Source organism: Sporothrix schenckii (assembly GCF_000961545.1).
Source record: "Sporothrix schenckii 1099-18 chromosome Unknown Cont44, whole genome shotgun sequence".
Taxonomy (NCBI): Eukaryota; Fungi; Ascomycota; class Sordariomycetes; order Ophiostomatales; family Ophiostomataceae; genus Sporothrix; species Sporothrix schenckii.
In genome coordinates, this window is record NW_015971145.1 from 1,833,349 (window position 1) to 1,855,475 (window position 22,127).

General features: G+C 53.2%; 10 protein-coding genes across 10 annotated transcripts; 5 read left to right on the top strand and 5 right to left on the bottom strand.

Moving 5' to 3' along the window:
- Positions 1-531: 531 nt before the first annotated feature.
- On the top strand, positions 532-2,131 carry SPSK_10879 (aminotransferase class III family protein; the record flags this gene model as incomplete). The annotated part of the gene is made up of 3 exons (XM_016737129.1): positions 532-1,281; positions 1,336-1,589; positions 1,651-2,131. 3 exons carry the CDS (start codon positions 532-534, stop codon positions 2,129-2,131), a joined length of 1,485 nt encoding a protein of 494 aa, XP_016587321.1.
- Positions 2,132-2,309: 178 nt separating this feature from the next.
- On the bottom strand, positions 2,310-2,564 carry SPSK_10170 (uncharacterized protein; the record flags this gene model as incomplete). The annotated part of the gene is made up of 1 exon (XM_016736720.1): positions 2,310-2,564. The coding sequence occupies one exon, from the start codon at positions 2,562-2,564 to the stop codon at positions 2,310-2,312; it is 255 nt and encodes an 84-aa protein (XP_016587322.1).
- A 39-nt stretch (positions 2,565-2,603) lies between these two features.
- SPSK_10179 (uncharacterized protein) lies at positions 2,604-2,846 on the bottom strand (the record flags this gene model as incomplete). Its single annotated transcript, XM_016736729.1, has 2 exons — positions 2,604-2,738; positions 2,787-2,846. The coding sequence occupies 2 exons, from the start codon at positions 2,844-2,846 to the stop codon at positions 2,604-2,606; spliced, it is 195 nt and encodes a 64-aa protein (XP_016587323.1).
- A 1-nt stretch (position 2,847) lies between these two features.
- On the top strand, positions 2,848-4,954 carry SPSK_08745 (exocyst complex component 7; the record flags this gene model as incomplete). Its single annotated transcript, XM_016735333.1, has 2 exons — positions 2,848-3,082; positions 3,162-4,954. 2 exons carry the CDS (start codon positions 2,848-2,850, stop codon positions 4,952-4,954), a joined length of 2,028 nt encoding a protein of 675 aa, XP_016587324.1.
- A 3,771-nt stretch (positions 4,955-8,725) lies between these two features.
- On the bottom strand, positions 8,726-8,851 carry SPSK_10964 (uncharacterized protein; the record flags this gene model as incomplete). Its single annotated transcript, XM_016737185.1, has 1 exon — positions 8,726-8,851. One exon carries the CDS (start codon positions 8,849-8,851, stop codon positions 8,726-8,728), a length of 126 nt encoding a protein of 41 aa, XP_016587325.1.
- A 6,037-nt stretch (positions 8,852-14,888) lies between these two features.
- SPSK_10187 (uncharacterized protein) lies at positions 14,889-15,125 on the bottom strand (the record flags this gene model as incomplete). The annotated part of the gene is made up of 1 exon (XM_016736736.1): positions 14,889-15,125. One exon carries the CDS (start codon positions 15,123-15,125, stop codon positions 14,889-14,891), a length of 237 nt encoding a protein of 78 aa, XP_016587326.1.
- A 2,026-nt stretch (positions 15,126-17,151) lies between these two features.
- SPSK_10193 (uncharacterized protein) lies at positions 17,152-17,385 on the bottom strand (the record flags this gene model as incomplete). The annotated part of the gene is made up of 1 exon (XM_016736742.1): positions 17,152-17,385. The coding sequence occupies one exon, from the start codon at positions 17,383-17,385 to the stop codon at positions 17,152-17,154; it is 234 nt and encodes a 77-aa protein (XP_016587327.1).
- Positions 17,386-18,702: 1,317 nt separating this feature from the next.
- On the top strand, positions 18,703-19,321 carry SPSK_09853 (pathogenesis associated protein Cap20; the record flags this gene model as incomplete). The annotated part of the gene is made up of 2 exons (XM_016736421.1): positions 18,703-18,753; positions 18,833-19,321. The coding sequence occupies 2 exons, from the start codon at positions 18,703-18,705 to the stop codon at positions 19,319-19,321; spliced, it is 540 nt and encodes a 179-aa protein (XP_016587328.1).
- Positions 19,322-20,122: 801 nt separating this feature from the next.
- On the top strand, positions 20,123-20,407 carry SPSK_10130 (uncharacterized protein; the record flags this gene model as incomplete). Its single annotated transcript, XM_016736684.1, has 1 exon — positions 20,123-20,407. One exon carries the CDS (start codon positions 20,123-20,125, stop codon positions 20,405-20,407), a length of 285 nt encoding a protein of 94 aa, XP_016587329.1.
- Positions 20,408-20,923: 516 nt separating this feature from the next.
- Positions 20,924-22,066, top strand: SPSK_09449 (uncharacterized protein; the record flags this gene model as incomplete). The annotated part of the gene is made up of 1 exon (XM_016736021.1): positions 20,924-22,066. One exon carries the CDS (start codon positions 20,924-20,926, stop codon positions 22,064-22,066), a length of 1,143 nt encoding a protein of 380 aa, XP_016587330.1.
- Positions 22,067-22,127: the final 61 nt, after the last annotated feature.

Genomic DNA, 22,127 nt, shown 5'->3' on the forward strand with positions numbered 1-22,127 from the left:
CGTCGGCATCCACTGTCTGCACGCACCCGCTGGTCATACGAGCCCCCTCTGTTGCTCGCTTGCCTATCAACAGTGGTTTTGTTTGCTCAAAACAACAAAACGCAATTACGAAGTGGAGAAAAAAAGAACAAACGCCATGGTCTTCGGTTGAAGTAGGAACGTCCTTGACCGGTTGCTTGCCTGCCTGAGCACAGTCAAGAACCTTGGCAGCCGTTGTCCATGGCTAGTGCTCTCTTTGGAGTTGGAGAACATCTGCTGGCTTATGTTGCTCGACTTACAAGGCATCTAGCTCGTTCTTTGATAGTCGGATCCCCCGCTTCGGAACTGGGTCTTCGAGCCTAGTCAGGTCGGCGCTTCCCGTGACTTTACTATATTTACAGACTGCGTCCATTGTTCCTGGACGAATTTCGTTTTCTTTCACGCAACTGTCCACATTTCGTCCCTTCAACACTAACGTTTTCTCTCAGCGGTTGCACCCGTCCCTCTGATCTGCCCACCAGTATGCATCTCAGAGACACCGATCCCTTCAGCATGCAGGACACGAGCCGGTGTGAGTCCGTTATCACTCGGGCGCCGACCACTGGCGTAGTTGAGTCTGCCTCTGCGCCTCCTGCTGCCGCATCGGCTGTTCTACATCGCCAGATCCATCACGAGTTTCCATCTATTGTCCGTGGTGAGGGCAGTTACCTCATCTTGGATGACGGCCGGCGCATTCTAGACGCCTCCGGCGGTGCAGCCGTCGCTTGCATCGGCCACGGTGATGGCCGCGTGGCCGACTCTGCCATGGCCCAGATGCGATCCGCAGCGTACTGTGCCACTATCTTTTACACGAACACGGCCTGCGAGCAGCTGTGCCGTTATCTCGTTGACTCGACCGGCGGCCACATGGCCCGAGCCTACATTGTTTGCTCCGGCTCCGAGGCTATGGAGGCCGCTTTGAAGCTAGCCCGCCAGTACTACTTGGAAAAGGCAGAGCCAGAGCCGCGGCGCACCCGTTTCATCGCCCGTAACCGGTCGTACCACGGCATCACGCTTGGCGCGCTGGCTGTGGGTGGCCACAAGACACGGCGTCAGCTGTTCGAACCGTTGATGCCGAAGAACATCTCGCATGTTTCCCCGTGTTTTGCCTACCGCGGCAAGACGGCAGACGAGTCGGACGCTGCTTACGTGTCCCGCTTGGCCGACGAGCTGGATGCCGAGTTCCAGCGCGTGGGTCCGGACACAGTCTGTGCCTTTGTGGCCGAGCCTGTCGTCGGTGCAGTGTGTTCTCTCGTTCTCTTCGTCACTACACCATACTTCCTGAAACGCGTACTGACCGTCTCCTATTTTCTATAGGCTCTCGGCTCCGTGCCATCGGTGCCTGGATACTTCAAGGCTATCCAGGCCGTGTGCCGCAAGTACGGCGCCCTGTTGATTTTGGACGAAGTTATGTGCGGTATGGGGCGCACCGGCACTCTGCACGCCTGGCAGCAGGAGGGCATCGCACCTGATATTCAGACGATTGGCAAGTGCCTGGGAGGCGGATATCAGCCCATTGCCGGCGTCCTGGCTAGCCACGGTGTCATTGATGTCCTCAGCAAAGGCACCGGGTGAGTCTCATCTCCTCCCCCGTCATGCTTCGAGTCCACTTCACATTCTGACTATGTTTAGCGCCTTCGTCCATGGACACACCTACCAGGGCCACCCCGTCGCCTGTGCCGCCGCCCTCGCCGTGCAGCGTATTATTGCCGAGGAGGACCTGTTGGCCAACGTGCGCACACTCGCCCCCGTCCTCTCAGATCTGCTTGTCCAGCGGCTGGGCGACCACCCCAACGTCGGCGACATCCGCGGCCGCGGCTTCTTCTGGGGTATCGAGTTCGTACAGGACAAGGCTGCAGCGCGGCCGTTCCCTGCCGCGGACCATGTGGCCATGGAGATTGCAGAGCTGGGCGTCGCCACTGCCGATTATGCTGTTGCCGTCTATCCCGGTTCAGGCACGGCCGACGGAGTGTCAGGCGACCACATCATCCTCTCGCCGCCGTACAACGTGACGAAGGCAGAGATCCACACGATTGTCGACCGGGTGGCACGGTTGGTTGAAGACTACTTTGCGACGAAGAAAGATGCCGGGCTGGTGGATGCCAAGTTATGAGGAGTTGTTTTCGAACAGAGGCACATTGATACGAATGAGACGGTGAAACAAGCGGCGTGTATCCATAAAGTACCGTCCGTTTTAGCAGAGCGAGAGATGCTCGGATAATAAGAACTTGGTTGAGCCACAGACGGGCCAGATTTGGTGTTTGAAAGAAGCGTTGTCGGCAAATAGAGGGCTATAATCCGAATTTCAATATGGCTACGTATGGCATTTTAGTAAGAGCCTTGCCGTTCGCAGACGATCGTAGATTGAACTGCCACTTCGCATTGTCGTCCTCAAAACTTCGGTCGAGTTGTGTCCGTCTGTCGACTGACGTTGATAGAATTGGCTGGTTCCCTTCCTTCGACTGGTGGACTTTTGCGCCTCTCAGTGCACCACTGAAACCCCACTTTCGCTCGTGGTCAAGAGTGCTGTAATTCCAGGAAAGCATGGCGGACTACAGTGGGTCGACGTCCTGGCGGGACGCCAGCTATGGCAACAGCACCTCGCTCGCAGCCTCGCTCGCGCCTGCCTCTCCCACGCTTGCAAAACGCTCCTTCTCCTCGTCGGCAACTGCGACCTCACCCGCATCCGCGACTTCCCCATTGCCGTCGCCCCGCTCGCCCTATTCGACGACACGCTCCTTTTCTGATTATCCCAACGACCGATTCACCTCTCCCTCCCTCACCGCCGCGTCGCGCCGCACCTCGTACCTCTCAACGCGCGTTCGCATGATGGCCGTCGGCCTGACGCCCGGCGGTACCACTGCCAGCTTGGGCCAGCGCCACGCCGCTGAAGAAGAGGCCCGCGCCGAGGTCGATGTGTTGAGCTCGCGCCTCGAGAAGACATCACAGCTGACCAAGAAGATCGAGGCTTGCCTCAACCGCCTCGATGCCACGGGCAAGAGCGTACGCGAGGTGGCCGGGCCACTGAGCGGCGAGACCAAGCGGCTGCAGACCTTGGGGAACAGTAAGCCCCCTGTCCTCTGAAGATATGCGCGTGGCTCTATGAGGTCCTCGTACTAGAGATACTAATTGCCCTTGCCCAGACATTGAAAGCGTCATTGCGGCAATTGAACGGCTGCGCCAGCCCGCCGAGAACAAGAACGAAGAGGAGCTCATCATCCGCGCCGGCCCCGAAAAGGCCGGCCTGTCCAAGTACCTCTCGTCCGTACAGCGCCTCGACCGCTCCCTCAACGAAATGAAGGCGTCCAACATCCGCTCGACGCAGCAGACGATTGGCGAACTGCAGCGCATCACTTCGTCCGCCAATGCCCAGCTTGAGAGCTACTTTGACCAGCTGCTGCGCGTTGAGACTCCACCCGAGATCGAGCCGCTGCACTTTGCCACCAAGAACAAACCCTTCCCATTGCTGACCCAATACACGACATCGCGTCTCGGCCTTATCAATGCTCACCTGGCCGCTTCGGTGCGGAATAATGGCAGTGGTGCTGGGGTGGGTGGCCCTGCCAGTTCCTCAATGCTGTCCGCCGGTTCTGCCAACCAAGACTCGCCCGTGGCCCGCATCTATGCCGACATCCGGGGACCGTATCTCGCCAACACTCTCAAGAATCTGGCCGCCGCCAGTGTCAGTACGACCAAGAAAAAGACCGCCGACGCCATCTACCGCTCCGGCACCAGCGGCATCGGCATGTACGCCCAGTCCATGGAGGGTATGTTTTTGGCCGAGCACGAAAACATTTGCAGTATCTTTACGCGCGACGACTGGGCCCCCGTCTTCCAGGGCACCTGCCAAAATGCACTGAACGAACTTGCCCGCACCCTGCGCGAGCTCAACAGCCACATCAAGACCCATCCGCAGACCGACTGCTACCTGGCCTACGAGGTCGTCGAGATCATCTCGGGCCTGTCGAACAAGCTCGAGACTCGGACTGGTGAGCTCAAGTCGGCCCTGGCCGCATCCCTCAAGCCCGTCCGCGACACGGCCAAGTCGTCGCTGGGCGAGCTGCTCGAAGACACTAAGCGCCGCGTCACGGCACTGCCGACGCTGCCGCTGGACGGCGGACCTGTGCCCATTGTCTCCGAGACCATGCAACGCCTGCAGACCATGGTGGATTTCCTGCGGCCCATCTCGAGCATTATGATCTCGCTGGGCGACGGTGGGTGGCGGGCAGGTGCCGCACCACGTGGAGGCGGTGGAGGCGGTGCGTCGGATGCCATTCCCAGCCTGGCCTCCTTTGACGTCGGCGCCGACGGCCGCGAGATCTTTGCACACTACTGTACCGACACCATTGACGGCCTGCTTTCGGCGCTCGATGCGCGCGCGCGCGCGTCCCAGGGTCGCAAGCCTGTGGTTGGCGTGTTCCTCGCAAACAGCATCGCCATCATCGAGCGCATGATCCGCGACTCGGACCTCACGTCCCTCTTGGAAACGCGCCAGGCCAGTGTGTTGGAGCCGTGGCGGAAAAAGGCCACTGTGCTTTACACCGAGACCTGCAAGGACGTGTCGATGCACCTCTTTGATGTGATCCACACAAACCGTGCCGGCGGTGGCGGTGGCGGCGGCGGTGGGCGGCCTGCTTCGAGCCAAAACGGCGTGGACTCATCGTCGATTGTGCGCGGCCTGTCGTCCAAGGACAAGGAGAACATCAAGGGCAAGTTTACAGCGTTTAACCTGTCCTTTGACGACATGGTGGCCAAGCACCGCTCGTTTAGCATGGAGCGCGAGGTGCGCCAGGCGTTTGCCCGTGACATTCAGCAGATGCTCGAGCCGCTGTACAACCGGTTCTGGGACCGTTATCACGAAATCGACAAGGGCAAGGGCAAATATGTCAAGTACGACAAGGCGAGCATCTCGGCTGTGTTTGTGAGCCTGTACTAGTCCTTCAAAGCTTGGGTTCATGCGATCTTGTCTTCCACGGAGAGGGCCTACTAGAACCGCTGAACACTTTTGTCAGAGCCTGTTGAGTTTCTGCTGGAGCTACTGAAAGCCTCTGCCTTTTTCTCTCGTCTCTCTGCACCTCATTTTCCTTTTTTTACAATCTCAACAAGAGCGCATGATCTCACAACGCAGACGGTGCAGCGGACCTTCGATTAGGCAACAACGATTCGGTGAGAGAGGTTGACAAGCTTAGGAACGAAGACGTATGGAAAGGATCAGAGGCTGCAGGAGGCGAAGCATGATTTGCGGTGCATCTGCGCCCAGCGCTGCTTCGCTCCCTTTTCTCGTCCCCACCTTGTGTCAAGCTGCAGGCAACGCGCCAAATTCGCTGCACGAGAGAAAACATACCGACATTTCTTGCTCATCCCGCCGCTTCCGTTTCGTTTATGTTCTCACCACGTTGCATTTTGGACGCAATAGTGCTCGCTGTGGTGGAGGGGCGTGTGCATCTGTATTGTTTCCTTTTGCGCCCTTGTCTACCTCCTCACCTGTTGCTCACCACACCTCTTGCTCGGCTTCTTCATGCTTCTTCCAACACCACGCATTATGCATGCAGCAGAGCACATGAGTAGCTCCACATTGGAAACACACCGGCACAATCGAGGGCGGGGACGAAAAAAAAGAACTAGAAACAAGTGCCGGGACAGCAGGGATGACCGAAACCGTGCTGTTGGGATAGTGAAAGGTACTGGGAAAGACGCACAGTGGCGTGGGCAGCTACGTAAGCACTTTTGGACAAGGCTGTGATATGGTTGGCTTTCGTTTTGCGTGAATCTCAAGGCTCACCCTCGTCCGCTTTTTCTGTCTACGGCGTCGGGCACGTATTGGTCAGGAAAGACAGGTTGGCCTCACTGCATCTCTCACCACTGCATATGTTGCACTTTGCTACGCATAAAGTTGTCATACACGCAAAGTTGTGCAGCACGCTGAGAAGCAAACCTTTCAAAAAGGACCAAATCAAAACAGCTGTGACCATCCCACTCTTTTTCCGCCACATCGATCTCTTCTTCTTTCACTGCACAGAGGATCAACATCGAGAGGGGATCACTCTTTGCGCATTACAAATGGTTACCAGATTGTGCGGAGGGGGCACATCCAAATGATTGAGGGAAGGGCTGGTCTCCCCTCAGGCGCACGTGCTCACAAACGAACCAAAATGGCAAAAAGTCACAGTTTTCAATTGATAAAGGCGCTTCAGCTGGTGCAGCAAAGCGAGCAGTTATGAGTATGGATCGGACAGGGGTCGAAGGAAGGATTGCAGGGCTACATGGTCTCTCACTCTCGGGCCCGAGAAGAGAATATGGCCTGCATATTTTCATAGCGAGGGTCACTTTCGAGGAGTATGAGGTGTGTGAATTGGTATTTCCTGTTTTGGACGTTTGGGGGCGAAGGTGTAGTTGTGAAGTCTCTTTTTTCGGGGGGGATTTATTGCTCATTGTATTAGGTCATTTTCATACCCATTCATGTTATCTTTTGTTAATCGTTTCTCGTCATAATAAAACACAATCTCGAACAACAGTGGCAAGAATTAAACATAAATAAATAAATAAACTAATCCAAGATTGCGTGAATTGTGTGAGCGGTGACAACACTTGTGACAACAGCTTCAGAGGTCCAAAGTGACACGATAGGTCACAAACGGACCGCATATTGTGCCCGTAATTTTCTGCAGCTTGTCCGCCTTGTTGGCGATGTGCAATGCTCCTTTGAGCTGCTCGTATAATGCGCTCAATTCCAGCCTTTCATTGTTGATGATCACTGCCAGATAAAGGCAGTCATGGAGTTGGAAGTTCGACTCTGGTGTCTAGTTTTGTTGTCACCCCCCCAAAAAGCGTAAAAGCCCTTTTTTAGACATCATATCCAAAATAACAGATAGACATGAGGCTAGCGAGGTGGCCGGAGCAAGGCAGCAACACGTGTGCATCTCTCTTGGAGAATATGGCGAGAAACGGCCTCGTTAAGGTGAGCAACCCCGGAGTGATCAGCGCAAGGTGTTCATTTCCAATGCAGGTTGGCTCACATCTCCTTAGCTAAAACAAAAGACTGCAAGGCCACAGCGGCGTGAACCAGGCTTTTAATGCGGCCGACTTTGTTGTCGCTGTTACTTCTTTCCCTCTCTTGGTCGGTTGATGGAGAGAGGAGACAGCCGTGCATGGGCGAGGTAGGAGTACACTGTTGCCCAGAACGACCGTGCAGAGCTTGACGACATGCAGGACGCAGACTCCGGGGAGGGCAGACAATGCACAATGCCATTTTGAGTCGACTGGAGGGCGAAAGATGCAAGGCGACCTGACAATGGCAGCTTCGTGCATGAAGAGAGAAGACCAAAAACGGAGAGGCGAAATAAAAGACAAAAGTCGCAGCATTCAGTGTGATCAAAGCGGTCAAATTTGTCACCGTCTCCGGTTCAAGACCGTGGGTGGTCGTATTCGGAAACCAAGGTGCAATAAAAATGTGACAAAAATATAAACAGGTGCCCAACAATAAGATTCGCAAAATATAACCCTGCAGAAAGAGCCCAAAGTACTCCACATTCACCGTTCACCAGTGCAAAGTTCAAAATGCAAATACAAAACAAAAGCGAGTGTCCAATATAGCCTTCGAGACGCCCAAGATCGTCAAGATAATTGCCCCAAGGTATTCCAAAAACATAGCCATCCAAAAACTCCCAGACACAGACGTGCCCTATGACACCTTCCTGTATGAATCGCAGATCAAAGAAGCAAAAAGCAAAAAGCAAATGCCGCAGTCCTCCGTAGACGGTGTTGAAGATGAAAACTCCTGGACGCAATACAAAAGGGTAGGATAATACAGGAACTCATACTTTCGTTATATAATCAAGGGGACATTAAGGAGGGGGGGAAATGATGTCGGGACAACACTGGACAAGAAATGAGAAACAAAAAATGAGAGACAAAAAATAAAAAAAATCTGCAGCGCCAGGCGCAGGGTGTATGCAAGTTGCGCCGATGTGGATGTCTACTCCTGCATCGCATCTGCTGAAGCTGTGGTAAGGCCAGTCTGCGACATGCAATGTGCATGACCCCACATTGAAGTGTTGCAGGGATAAGGCACATCCAATGGCACAACGTGGACTTGGACAAGGCGTGGCTGGAGAGGAGAGTAATTGGCACAAAGAGGAAGAGGTCCAGGGTGTGAAAAAGAGGTGGAAAAAAAGTGAAGTGACTAAAGGAGAAGATAGGAACAAAGATATGCAAGAAGAAAGGGGTGTATCACGGAAAAGAAAATGATAAAAGAAAATAAGCAAAGTAAGAACGATGACCGGAGGCCTGGAGAGCGAAAGCGGCATCAACACGGCGCGACCGGACCAGTCGCAATCGCTCGGTGAGAATCCGCAGTTTCGTTGGCTGGGCTTGGGTGGGCTGGGTGAGTCACGGTGTGGCCGTCGAGCTCGCTTTACGGGTTGATTGGCCCAGGCCACTCAAGAGAGGTGCATGGTGGCATGCAGACATGTACCAAATCGAAGTACAGGTCTGCAGATGCAGTGAGAACGGGAGAGGTAAACTGAGGATGTGGCCAAATGGGTTGGTTCACACCCCAAGCTGCGACCTCAATGATGCGTAGAAAGCATAGGCGGAGTTGATGTTCGATGTGGACAAATGCAGAAAGGTTGAGTGCGACGACGTCAGAGGTGAGGATGGAGAGGATGTGGACGGAGAGCCATGACGTCCGGCCCATAGCTTGCGTCCCCTACTCTGACGGACACCGGTGGCAGTTCTTGCTACCTCCACAGTAATCGTGTGAGCCAAAATCAACCGCGCGGCAGCAATACGTGCAGCACTGGTTGACAAGGGCGACGATTTCCTTGCAGTCCATTGTGGAAGATGAAGTAGCTTTGACACACACAGAGAGAGAGAGAGAGTAATGCCTGGCAGGCAGAGTGGTAGTTGCAAAGGCGACGTATCAAAATGCTGATAAAATGAAGTGCTAAGGGAGGTAAGGGAGGTAAGCGATGGAGTTGACGGTTGACTGTTGTTACTGGCGATGGGTTTTTGTCAGAAGCTGCGAGATGTTTGTTTGAGCTGTTGAAGAGATGGAGGGAAGAGACCAGAGGCTAATCCAAGGAAGGAAGGGTTGAGGGTTTATATAGGAAAGAGCCGACGAGGAGGCTATGACGAAAATCGTCATGCAAATGCCCAGGACAATGATGTGAGAAAAACGTGGACGTGGCAGACGGGGCGTGGAGGGAAAGAGCGGCGAAGAGCAAGAAGGGACGGTACGACTGAGGTTGAGATACGATAACTGTGAGTGCCATAAGCCACAGCAAGCGCAGGAAACAGGGACAAGGCCGGACGCGGACAAGGCCCAGAAAAGTGCACAAAGGCAGTTGCCAAGCGTCGCTCCCAAAACGGGCAACCATGTCATTCTCTCCTTCCCTCTCTTTTTTTTGTCTCTGGGTTGGTCTTTCCGCGCGCACACAACTCATCGTTAGTGGTCGTTGTACTCTTGCTAGTGCCGGCCGTGACTTTATGCCCGGTCTGTTAGTAGCAACGACGCAAGAGTGAGAAGAGGGGACGCTGGAGGAAGGAGATACCGAGGGGGTGTGGTCACTTTCTCAGCAAGGCGGCGGTTTTTGGGGTGGCTAGTGGGCCGATATCCAACGTGGAGGTAATAACAATAGAGGGACCCCATTTAAATGGGAGCCTTTGAAAGTGTTACGATGCTGCAAATATGCAGGGGGGGAAGGTACAAAAATAGCAAAATATCAAGAGAGAACTGTTGGCTTCCATGTCGGTGTTCTGAGCTGTAAACATGTATATTGACGTGAAATAAAGGTGGGTTCGCATGCACAATGACCGCGTGCACAGAGTGAGATAAACATAAAACACGGGACCGAGGACAAAAGGAAGATACAAAGAACCGTCGAGAAGGTCAAAAAAGGCGTCTGCTAGGCAGGCATCAAACGTCCAGGGCTGAGCAGGGGCAGTTCATGTTTTGCTTGGTTTCTGCATCTCTGACGAGCGCGCCCCTCTTTGTGGTGTTCCTTTTTCTCATTCGCTCTTTCCTTGTCGTTGTTACTTGGCGGTGTAATACTACGAAAATAAAAGGGGGGTGTGAAATGCGGTCACGAGGATGGCTTGATGACTTCACATCTTGTCTCTCGTCGCCAAGCCAGCATGCCAGGAAAGAACGGATGAAACAGGAAACGGACAAGGGAACGGTGAGGTTGAGACGGGGAAAGAGGGAGGAGGGGCGGACGGGACGGGGGGAAGAACGACGCGCGGGCGCTGCGTCAAGCGAGAAGGAATAAGAGATGGAAAGCGCGGATGGCGGAGGACGAGGGGGAAGACGGAAAGACAAAGGATTGCCAAACACGGAAAGGGCCCTCCTGCACGTTGTTTCCATTTTAGTCGTGTAAGTCGTCGTCCCAGGCAGTCACGCACGTGGGATCCTGCAACAGAGGATGACGATGGCTCTTGGCCCTATCTGCTTCGTATGATGCAACAGGGCGCAACTCTCCTCGCGCTCTCCTCTCTTTCCTATCCCCATCCGTGTCCTCTGCTTTGCCGCTAGCGACACTGCAAGGACACCGCACGACGATGTGCGAAACACAAGTCACAAAACTCCCCCCTGCAACACATCATCGCCGTACATCGTCCGTTTTCGTTTGTTTACCGCCTTTGGCATTCTACAGGCTTACACTGCTCTGCCTCTGTCCCTTTGCCCTTTGTCTCCTCAGTCCAGCCACTATTCACTACAATACGGGCACGAATCGTCCGTCTCTCTCTATCGCTATCTCTCTCTTTCACTTTTTCGACACGCCTTGCTCCGGATTTTCCTCACGTTTGCCATCCTCTCGTAGTCTTCTCTGCCTATTCTCCCCACAGTCTGTTTACAGCATGCAGTCTATCAGTCTATACAGCACAAGTGTATGTCCGATGTACATTACGGAGCCCATGACTGCCTTGCAACCTGCACGCCCCCCCCCTCCCCCCTTCCCCCGAATCCTTCCCTCTTGTTTTTGTTCTAATTTGGCTGCAAGAGTCACTGGCTGTGTCTAGGCATAAAACAGTTACTGTAGTTTAAAGGTCGCTCACAGCACAAGTAGCCTTTGGGCCACATGCACGCTCGTTGGTATTTTTATCCCCACTGGTCGTAGTGGGAGCACCCGTCTGTCGGTACAATCTGCCAAGCAGTTGCGTCCGCAGCCATCCGCACGTTTACATTTGACTGTCTTTGGTTGAGACGTTTCTTGGTTGGTTTTGTAAGTTATCCGCATGCGCCTTGCTGCCTTGCGCCCTGAACGGCCATATCAAAGGGCAGTTATGAGGGACAGCCTCTTCGGAGAGTGTCGTCAGCCCTCTCCGTTGTAGACTGACATCGCGCATTGCTACGCGTGGCGAGGAGCAACGTCCGCCAGCACCATCCCCATCTTGCCTCTCTTTCATTCTCCTTTCTCTCTACTTGCTTTCGCTGCTCACTCACACTGCTCTCTTTTCTCCTGTTGCTTCCACATATAAGACGTACAAGACGGCATCGCCGGAAGGTCGTGTCACAATCACCCGCCCGGGTAGTCCTACCAAACGGTAGGGAAGGGAAGGGATAAAGTCATAATACTGCTGCGCACAGCACTTCATCTCGATCGCCTTTTCGTTGATTCGCTGGCCTAGTCTGTTGGTCATGCCAACCCGGCTGGCATTGCACCTTGCTGGCCCAAAGCAGGCCCTCGTCTTCCTTGAGCGGGTTGGCCATGGGGTTGGCTGCGCCTTTGCCTTCCGCAAATATCCGTCGTTGAGCTGTTCAATAGCACTGTCTATATGCTTCCAATCGTGTTGCGCCATCTATCTTTCTTTCTTTTAATTCTTTTAATTCTTTTTTTTTCTCGCTTCGCTGCAAGGCGCAGAGAGGGGAAAGTGGGAGACAGCGGAAAACAGGCAGGAGGGGTGTCTGACCCAGAGGGGCGGTGAGGGGGTGTACACGGAACGAACGAACGAGAGAAGGATTTCCAACGGGCGACTTGGATAACCAATCGTGTTATGTTGACGGGCATGGGAAGCCATAGGAACGCCACGAGATGTCCACGAGCTGCGGCTTGGGTGAAGAGTGTCGAATGCTGCGATTGTGCGAATGGAAAGAACGAACGGCACCATGGCCCAAGCCAGCCGCTCCTGCTAGTCAGGGACAACTCCACAGAGACAAAACGAGGCAAGAGCGTTGACGGGAGCGTTGACGGGAACAACCAGATAAGGAAGGAAAATGGGGGTGTGAGAGGCTGCCGTTTTCGCAACCGTCCAGTCGAGGAGAGGTAATGTGACCTGCTATGGACTAAGGAGCTCGAGAAACGAAAGGCAAGAGCAACCTTGGGGGCCACTTGCACCTGCTTGCCCGGTGGGCACAGCGGATGTGACAGTTTCTTACTTATTTCCCACCCTTGTCCCCTCCCTTTATTTACACAAATCAAAATCGAACGCGAGGCCCGAATGACCACATCCAAAAGTGACACGGGCGGATGAGGACAGGCGGACTGAACAAACGATGAACACAACGCTCACAGCATCGCCAACAGCACATCCGCAGCGGATCCGCAGAACCGCCGAAGGCGGGACACTCGTCTCGACGAAAGTACAGGCCACCCGTTTCGAGGACCTTTCTATTCTTACTTCTTTTCACCGTTGCTGTCTGTCGTTCATCTTCTCTTTTCCCCATCACGCCTGTACCCCATTCCACACCCCGTTTCATCTTGATTGATGCCCGGGTGATTCCGCCAAAGGTCGGAGCACAGAAAAAACCCGGGCATATTGTATCTGACAGGCCGGTGTTTATCCCAGTGGTCAATTTTGCTCACGAGGACAGACAGGCCAATGTGAATATATTTTCCCCTTGGTAGCCGATGCTGCCATAGGGTGTGATCATACGCGAAGGAATCCCATCCTCCTCATGTGTTTTGATTTTCTTTCCGTTTCATCTCTTGATTCTCCTCGTCCATGTCTCTGACTTCTCTATTCCTGACCATGTCCACTTCACCTTCCCTGCTTCTATTGCCCAGCGATCATAGTTGATCCGGACGGTGATTGGATTGCATCAAGTCATTGCATTTTGACAAGTATTGTCATCGAGATCGACCGAGTTGTCGACAAGCAAGCCGGCAACTTACGTTCCACGTTTGTCATTTTTAATCTGGACAGTACATGACCCGCCTCGACACGCCCTCTATTCTCTCGTACCACCTTCTCGTCTTTGTCACTTCCTACTGTTGGCTTGCTCTTACTTGGTCTTTTACCACCCCTTGCGCCTGTTTGCTGTTTGAGAAGGCGAGAGAAAAAAGGGAACACAGCAGCATCAAAGAGTGCAGAGCATCGGCGACATTTCGGTGGTCGTTGGGCATGGGCATCTCTTCTCGCATGTCGCGCCTCAAGTTTCCTCTCATGAGAACGGAGAGTCGTGCCGGCTCCTGCACACAAACGTAAGGCGCCGGCACATGAGGTGATGAAGGAGCTACTGGCAACACAAGGACACGAGACCGGGATCGAATGCAGAAGGTACAGACCGAGGCGGAGACGACGAAAATTGAGTGGCTCATCTTGAGAATGAGACTGCAGCCACGGCTTCCGAAGGCGCACATCGATCCAGTGCTCCTCGTCAGTTGGCCGAGAAAAAAAAAACCCTGTCCACCTTCACCGACATTGGCCGCGTACGCTCGTCGTTGCTCCTTTTTTGTACGCTTTCGGCGGCTTTCAGGTTTTTGTCCTGAATTCTGATTCTACGCTGCCATGTTGTGCGACCACCCTTTCCTGGCATGGAAAGTCGAAGAAGAAAGTGTCCAGGAGGTGTCATGCTGTTTTCGCAAAGCACACGTCACACATCACGCCAGGCGAAGAGTCCTCTCATTTGTGTAACAGAACCGCTGAAGAAGACTTTGGTCTTGGCCCTGTTGGGGTGGACAACCCTTGTCCTGCCCTTGGACCCTGGAATTCCGTTGCATTCGTTCCTTTATTTCCTCGTTTCTTCTTATTTCCTGTGTCTCCAGGGTGTCTCGGTGGCTTTGCGTGACCATGCCATACGCATGACGCACAATGCCCTGACGAGTCCGTGGCCAGGTGGGAGAGCGCCTTGCTGTGATATGGCATGTTGAGAATAGATCTCCTCCCATGCCTTTAGGCATTGAAACTCTCGTCTCGTCCTGCCACGTCGTCAGGCTCGTCGGATGAGAGGCATGAACAGACGGTATCGTGAGATGGCCCTCATCCGACATTGAGTCGTCACTGTTTTCTTGCTATTGCTGCGTTTGACGCGTTTATATCAGGTGGATATGGGCATATGCTATAGCAGGACCACGATGTGGCTTTTATATTGATTTATGCTTCTTTGATTCCAGCGGCCGAGATGTACTACTTCCATGAGGGCCAACGGCCATGGCACGGTCCAAGAGAGCTTTATGACGTCTAAAAGATGATAGAGTTTACTTGTCAGCTAGTACTATGCAGAAGATGGTCATAAAATAAAATAAAATCAAGGAGAAGATAATTGAGCTTACTTTCAGTCTCGCCTTGGCATACCTACCATACGAAAACTTACCTGGTGAAAACGTATAACAAAATTGCCAAGTTCTTTAGCAGCATTCTCACAACTACTTTGGTTAAAGGTGAAAAATAAGTATTACAAAAATATATACATGGATATATTTCTACGGTTTTAATTATATCACTATGAAAAACCGACGAAAGTACGCCAAGTCGTATCATCGGTGCATCACTCACGCGTTTTACTCGTTCTCAGCAATTGTAATCGCCTCACCTCGGCGACCGAAGCTGCAGTCTCAAACCCCACAATAGCTTTACATGCGTGTAGCCTCGAACGGTACTTTAACTTCTCTTCTCTTTGCTTTTTTTATCACTCGCATGGCAAAATTATCTCAAAGCACTGCATAGATTGCTTGTTCGCGGTGATATGCGAGACGGCCTGTTGAACTTTGAGACGGGACCAACGACTGCCGGGGATCATGTCCCGGTGGCGTCACCAGAGGCATGGCCACAGGGTTTGTGGCTTGTTCGCCTGGTTCCTCGGTGTATGTCGAAGCGAGGACGCCTTGCTCGCTCGGTAGCAGCTGTGCAAACGTGCGTACATTACGGAGTACAATTATGGAGCTCATCGTTGATCTTATATAGGCGCAGAGGCGCTATGCATATGCTGCTTTGGGAACAAGTACATCGCGGATCAAATCCGCACTTCCTAGTTTTCTTCGTCGACTGTCGTCAACGGAATGATTCTACCCGCTGGTCCCTGTCCTCGCATGAAATCATACCTCGCCCAGCTGGCAATGTTCTGGGAGCTGTTGTTTACTGTCCTCCTGTTAACGGTGTCAATCGTGTCTGGTCGTCGTTGACATGTGAAAGGGGCTCCATTTTTGCCACCCCTCTTAAACTGTCTACTACGTTAAAGCGTGCTTAATTAGATCGACGCATGTCAACTAAAAAAAAATGATTTGCGAGCTAGCTTTTCCGATAGCGTACAAACTTTGTGTTCTGGATCCTCATTCCGCGCCTTGGCAATACAATTTAGAGGATATCCGTCCGTGGTCAGTGAGCCTTTTCTCAGTCGCTGGTCAGTAAATTGTAGGTAACGTTATATTGGATAGAGGGTATGCGGGAGTACTCGTCCTCCGCCGGGACAATGCCCTCACTTCCCATTCGGCCGTGTCATGGCTGCCATTGGCGAGGGCAAACCAGTGTCCCATGGCCTTGTAGAATGTTTTCGTGTGTCAAACCAGTCCAGGTCGTTGCTCTGTAATTCGGCTCGCCACTTGCGACTCTGTTCAGCTCAGTGTGCCCTGATCTTGAGTTGTATTGTGTATCGGCCACTTTGTATGGGTTATCAAGTCGGCACCTTTCTCTACACTTTGCCGAGCATAATGTGTGCTTGTCACGGGCAGACAGCCGGCAACGAGGCTACGTTGGCCGATTTGCTAGTGCACATCGCCGGTATGCCGTACATAGAAGTGCATATACGTTCTTAGAACCTCGAGCGATATCATCCCTTTTTGGAGAAGCCAAAAATCATGTGCCAGGAGGACCCTTGTTCCCTTTTCACTTTCCGAGCGATGGTACCCTTCGGATCTGGCGTCGTACCGTACTCAACGTCCCATTTGATACTAGCACTCGTCTCCGAGGGACGGTGGACTCTGCACTGGCGTCGTATTCCTCATACATAAAAAGTGAATAGTAGCAAGTAACAGAAAACAACGACAAACTGGGATGGCATCGTGAAGATTGTAATAAAAATTTGAGGGATACTCCTAAATTGCAGAACGAAGGGAGGCAGTCACAAATGTCGTTCCCTTGTGGCTGACATTGGCGGCCAACACTCGATAATTAGCCGTCTGTGTAAGGGATGACCCCCACGATAGTCAAAGATGCCTCACGCTCACATGACATGACCGAGGAGGGCAGGACATACCGGAGAAAGCGCCGCCGTCGCCAAAGAGGACCCAAGAGACATCCAGGTCGGCCCTGGTTGGTAAAGATATGCGGAGCACTCACAAGTCGATGGGCATTCTCGAGGACAGTTCCAATGTAAGGCACATGTCTCAGCCAGGCGCCTTGTCTTGGATTGAGGGATCCGGAGAACCAGGAACCAGAGAACCAGAGAGATGGTTACACAGCATTCTTCTTTTCTACTTCCTTTTGGCCCAGGGATGCATGTCATTTCGGTTAGAATTTAGACACGACACCCAACCTATGCTCCGCACAGAGCAGAGGCATTAAACACCACAAAACGTTGGAAATGGAAGAAAGGGAATACACAAAACGGGCGTTCACGAAAGTGATACAATAGTAGTACACCACTTATGGTTGGGAGAAGAGGTGTGATAAAGAAGAGTACGACGCGGGTCCTGGAGCAGTGCGAAGAGTTGTATGGCAGCCGTGCAGAGACTGCAGCATGGAAACCGTTGCAGATCGCGGGTGTCGATGTATCGATGTACAAAGTCGCGATGTACTTATTGCGCCAGAGGGTTTTTAGTGGTGATGTCACTTAGCATGTGGAACACGACATACACAGTATGATCGTACCGAGTCGCATTGGGAAAGAGCAATGCACGAAGAGGTAACGGAACCACCACAGAGCGCGTAATTGCAGAGAGGACAAGGAAAGAACGTGATAGCGAGGTCCACGCCGTATTAAATGGCAAGACCGACCGACATGCCACGGCATGGCAAATTCCGGCCGCACCCTCTCCGAAAGTTGCCCCATTCTGCGCCCCTTTGTCCATGGTATTTCTTATCATTGCCATACTTTTGGCCTTCTGCAGGCCCTGCCTTGGCCTCGTCCTCGTTTACCATTTGTGCTCGGTTGCTAGCGGCGCTCTCTCGTCTCTCGTCTCTCGTCTCCTCTTGCCGCTTTGCGACTGACATGGTGGCGAGTCAAGGCCAGTGCAGGGGTTAGAGGCACTTTGTTTGAATCCGTAATCCACCTTGAGGGATAGCGTATTTTGACGGAGAATACTGCGAGCAAAGGGCAGGCACTCCAAGACGCACGGACCAGCGACGTTCACATGCCAGAACTAGACACAATCACACACCCACAGTAATGCCACGCAGCAATCCATGCAAAAGCTTCTGCCTCCATGCATGCCGCCCAATGAAGGCTCTGTGGAAAACATGTATCCTCGACATGTCGTCTCTGGATAGAGAGGTACCTGTGGTGAAGGCGTCCGCTCGTGCTGCGCAGAGATAAGAAACGAGTCCTCTCAGGAGTCCACAGAGAGCAGTCCGCAGTAAGCCTGACAATGGCAGGCATCCACTTTAAAGCTCAAATGGCAAAAGGATGGCAAATGGCAAAAACGATGGCAAAAATAGCAGAAGGAGGGTAACGCACATGCCAAAAAGTTGAGCAAACACAAACAACGCGACGCAGAAAAGAAGATGCAGACGCGCATCGTCTCACAACTGGAGAGGCAACTTTGGCGAGACACGTAATAGATGCAAGAAAAACAAGCAAGACACAAAACAAAATGGAACAACGTACATTCGTATGGCCAACAGCAACGCCGGCCTGCTTGGCTACATCGACAGCCCCAAAAAGCCTCTGATTGACTATTGCCACACACCTTCTCATGCCAGGGTGGGTGGTGTTGGAAGGAGCACGCAACATGGCGACTGTCTCGCCGTAATTGTAGGCAATACGTACCTGCCAGCTTTGACCGAACCTTCCTGTAGAAAACAAAAGCTTGCCGTCTGCTCTTTCCTTTTCGTACACCTCTTCTTTTCTCTTCTTTTCCCTTTTCTCCCTGCCTTTGGCTGCTCTTCTCTCTTTCCTCGCTTTTGCATTCTTCCCAAACATCAACACATCGCCTCGACAGCCACACAAGAAGGAATTCATTGTAAGATCCCACCCCCCTCTGACTCCATCTCCTCACACCCACGGTGTGGTAATCGCCCTTGCGCCTTCACCTGCATTCTTTGTCCCCCCTTTGTGTCTCAGCCGTCTCACTCAGGAACCTCCTGTCTACCCCGTTGTCTTTGGTTTTCTTTTCTTTTCTTTTTTTTTCGTTTCCTTTTTTCTCTTTTGGCTGGACTCTTTCTTACGCGCCCACGTTTCTAGGCCTCTTAATTGAGTCGTCCGCACTCAACCTCGACTTTCCCATCCTCGTCCCGTTTTATTCCAGCCGTCGTACACGAACAAACCATCCTTCAATTTGTTTGCAAACCAAACACCCCTACACATTCGCAATGGCTTCTCCTCAGGTCAACGGTGTCAGCCCGCAGTCGGCTTTCCTGGAGGTGAGTTTTCCAATCGTCGCAGCTGCCCGTGTCCGTCATCGCGCCTCACCACTAACAACCATACAAGCACCTCCTCCAGTACCCGCTCGTCTCCGACAGCGTCTCCACCGTCAAGGAGAACAAGTATGGCCAGCAGACGCTTGCCCTCAGCACCTCCGCCTACGAGACGCTCGCCAAGCCCGTCCTCCCGTACCTGTCCAAGCCCTACGGCTACGTCTCGCCCTACGTCAAGAAGGCCGACTCTCTCGGCGACCGCACCCTCGACTCGCTTGACCAGCGCTTCCCCGTTGTCCGCAAGGCCACCGCTGAGGTCTACCAGGAGACCAAGGACTTTGTCTGGTACCCTGTCCGCAAGGCCACCGAAGGCCGCGACCATGTCTTCAGCGTCTACTCGGGCGAGCGCAAGCAGGTCGGCGGCGACGGCGTGCTGCCGGCTGGCAAGGCGGTCGCCCTGACGGCAATCACCGTCACGTCCGAGACGCTGGCCTGGGTGCGCACCTACCTTTCGGCGGCCAAGAAGCAGGCAGATGCAAGCATTAGCGAGAAGACGCCTAACGGCACTAACTAAAAGAGAGAAATACTGTCTTTTAGTTGCCGTTTCTGCACGATAAGGACGAATAAGTGGGGTGCGCTATTGGCGCAAGTCACAGGAGTGCAGTTTCACACCCGTTTGTCGGCTGGTCGCTTCTGCTCTCCTTGGCTATGCACCTAGTTGGCAGGCATTCTTTCTGCTGAGATGACTTTTTATTCGCCACACCTTGCTCACCTTGCCCTGTTCCCTCTCTCACCTGCGCGGGACTGCCTCCTCACGCCCCCTTTGGGCTTGTGCTCGAGATGATTGCTTTTCTCTCTTATGCTACGTTCACCCACAGATAAAACGACTTTTACTTGATTCCCACTCTTACTTTCGCCTTTCTCTTCTCTTTCTTTCCCTTTCTTATCCATATCTCATATCTTGTTCTTTTTTCATGTTTCTTGTTTTCGTTTTCTCCAGGCTAGACTAGGGACGTTTTAGAAACATATGGTTACCGGAACCAAAGTACTGCGAAAATTAATGGTTTTCATAATACTGGATACTTTATGAGTTTATGAACTCCTAAGCACCGCCAGGGATGTGAGGAACTGGCAGATGCAGCGATAAATTGACCGACGAGCAATGATAGCCAACTTCCCCGCGTCTCGTTTGCAATTGTGAGTAATATATCGATAGGGCGTGGACTATCAAAAGTAGGTTGTACAATGTACAACGGAGAGACCGGTATGGAAATGATGAGAAAAGCCGGGCGCCTCTCGCCACAAGATAACGGTCGTTTTCCGGAACAACCGTTGAAACACAGAAAGAGGGGAACGTTGAAAAATAATGTAAGACATGGCGCAAAACGCATCTCCCCTCTACATTAAACCAAAGTACCGTCAACATGGTGTATTCTCGCCCGTTGTAATTGTTTTGATGGTCCAGGCCACCTTTGTCACCCACCATTACGAGAGTGGGTGTGGGCAAGCAGGCATGTTTAATGGTGAAGCTCTACCTCGTTCTTATCAATGGTCGCCTCATTGGGCGAGCCCGACTTACAACGCAGTGGAGCGACTCGAGTGGATGACGAGCGATTGTGTCATTGGTGGAGACTGTGGAGCTGTCTCTCCGACTGCATGAGAAATGAAGCATCGTGATATGTCACGTGAATATTCTAGAATCAGCCACAGAGCCAAGCCACAGTCAGCTTTTCGTCAGAATGAGCTAAACATCTAAAACAGGTTAGATCGCCTCCACTCTCTTATACGTCCGTTGCCTGACAAACGGTTACATCAGCGTTGTCCACACTCTCCAGCTTTGTCATGGCTGAATCACTGTCCATTGGCGGGGCTTTTTGCTTTGCATTTTGTCGCTCTAGGACATAATTTAGGCAGTTTGGCACAGCACTCTCGCTGTCAGCAGTTGGTGACCATGACGAATCCTTAGGCGAGCAGCTGTGAGCTTGCTGGAAGAGAGCGACCAACGGGCGCTGGGAAGATTCGCGATCATTCCCATATTTCAATTAGCATCGGCACCCGGACACCGGACGACAAAAGCTTCTCCTGTGTTCTTTCTCGTCATTCCATACTTCTGTCACTTCCTCAAGCGCTCCCTCCCTCATCTATAAAAACGATCGCCACGATCCACCTTGGTCCGATGAAGCTTCTTTCGATTCTGCTCTCCATCCTCACAGGCATCTTCTCGATCTTCTTGTTCAGAAGCAACTTTCCAGACACTTTCAACACAACTCTCAACCACATTCATAGCTTGGTCCAATCGCTCGTGAACAACAGCACCAGCAACATCAGCAACACCAGCAACACGACCACCTCCACCCACAACATCACTTCTTTCTACAACACCGCCGACACTCCCCTTCCCTCCACAATGACTTTCCCGCGTCACATCCGCAAGGTCTTCGTCGCTCTCGAGCAGGCAGAGGGTGCCGGTGCCCGCGTCCGCCGGTCCATTGGCACGCCGGCGCTCCGCAACTTCTCGCCCTTCCTGATGCTTGACCACTTCTCGATCAAGCCCGGCGCAGGCTTCCCCGACCACCCGCACCGCGGCCAGGAGACCATTACCTACCTGCTGAACGGCGGCGTCGACCACGAGGACTTTGCCGGCAACAAGGGCACCATCAACTCGGGCGACCTGCAGTTCATGACCGCCGGCAGGGGCATCATGCACGCCGAGATGCCGCGGCAGAACCCGGACGGATCGGCCAACGTCGGCCTGCAGCTCTGGGTCGACCTGCCCCAGAACCTCAAGAACTGCGAGCCGCGGTACCGCGACTTGCGGGCCGCCGAGATCCCCACCGTGGACGTCGACGACAACAAGGTGCACATCAAGGTGATCTCGGGCGAGAGCCACGGCATCAACAGCGTCAAGGACCTGGCGTACACGCCCGTATGGATCCTGGACCTGACCGTCCAGCCGGGCGGCAAGGTCGCGCAGCCGCTGCCGGCCAACTGGAACGCCTTTGCCTACATCCTCGAGGGCAGCGCCACCATCTCCAACGGCGAGGAGGCGCCCACCAAGGTCGAGCAGTACAGCAACGTGGTGTTTGGCCCCGAGGGCGACGGCGTCACCGTGAGCGTGGACGCGTCGGCCACAGAGCCCGCGCGGCTGGTGCTCGTGGCCGGCACGCCGCTGGACCAGCCCATTGTGCAGTACGGCCCCTTTGTGGTCAACTCCAAGGAGGAGGTCTACAAGGCGCTGATGGACTACCAGACGCACACCAACGGCTTTGAGCGGGCCGAGGGCTGGCAGAGCGAGATTGGCAAGTCCATGGCGCACTGAACAACGGCGCGACAGCGACTGTGGCGCCAGGTCCGGTTGCCCACGTCTCCGATCGTGGCCG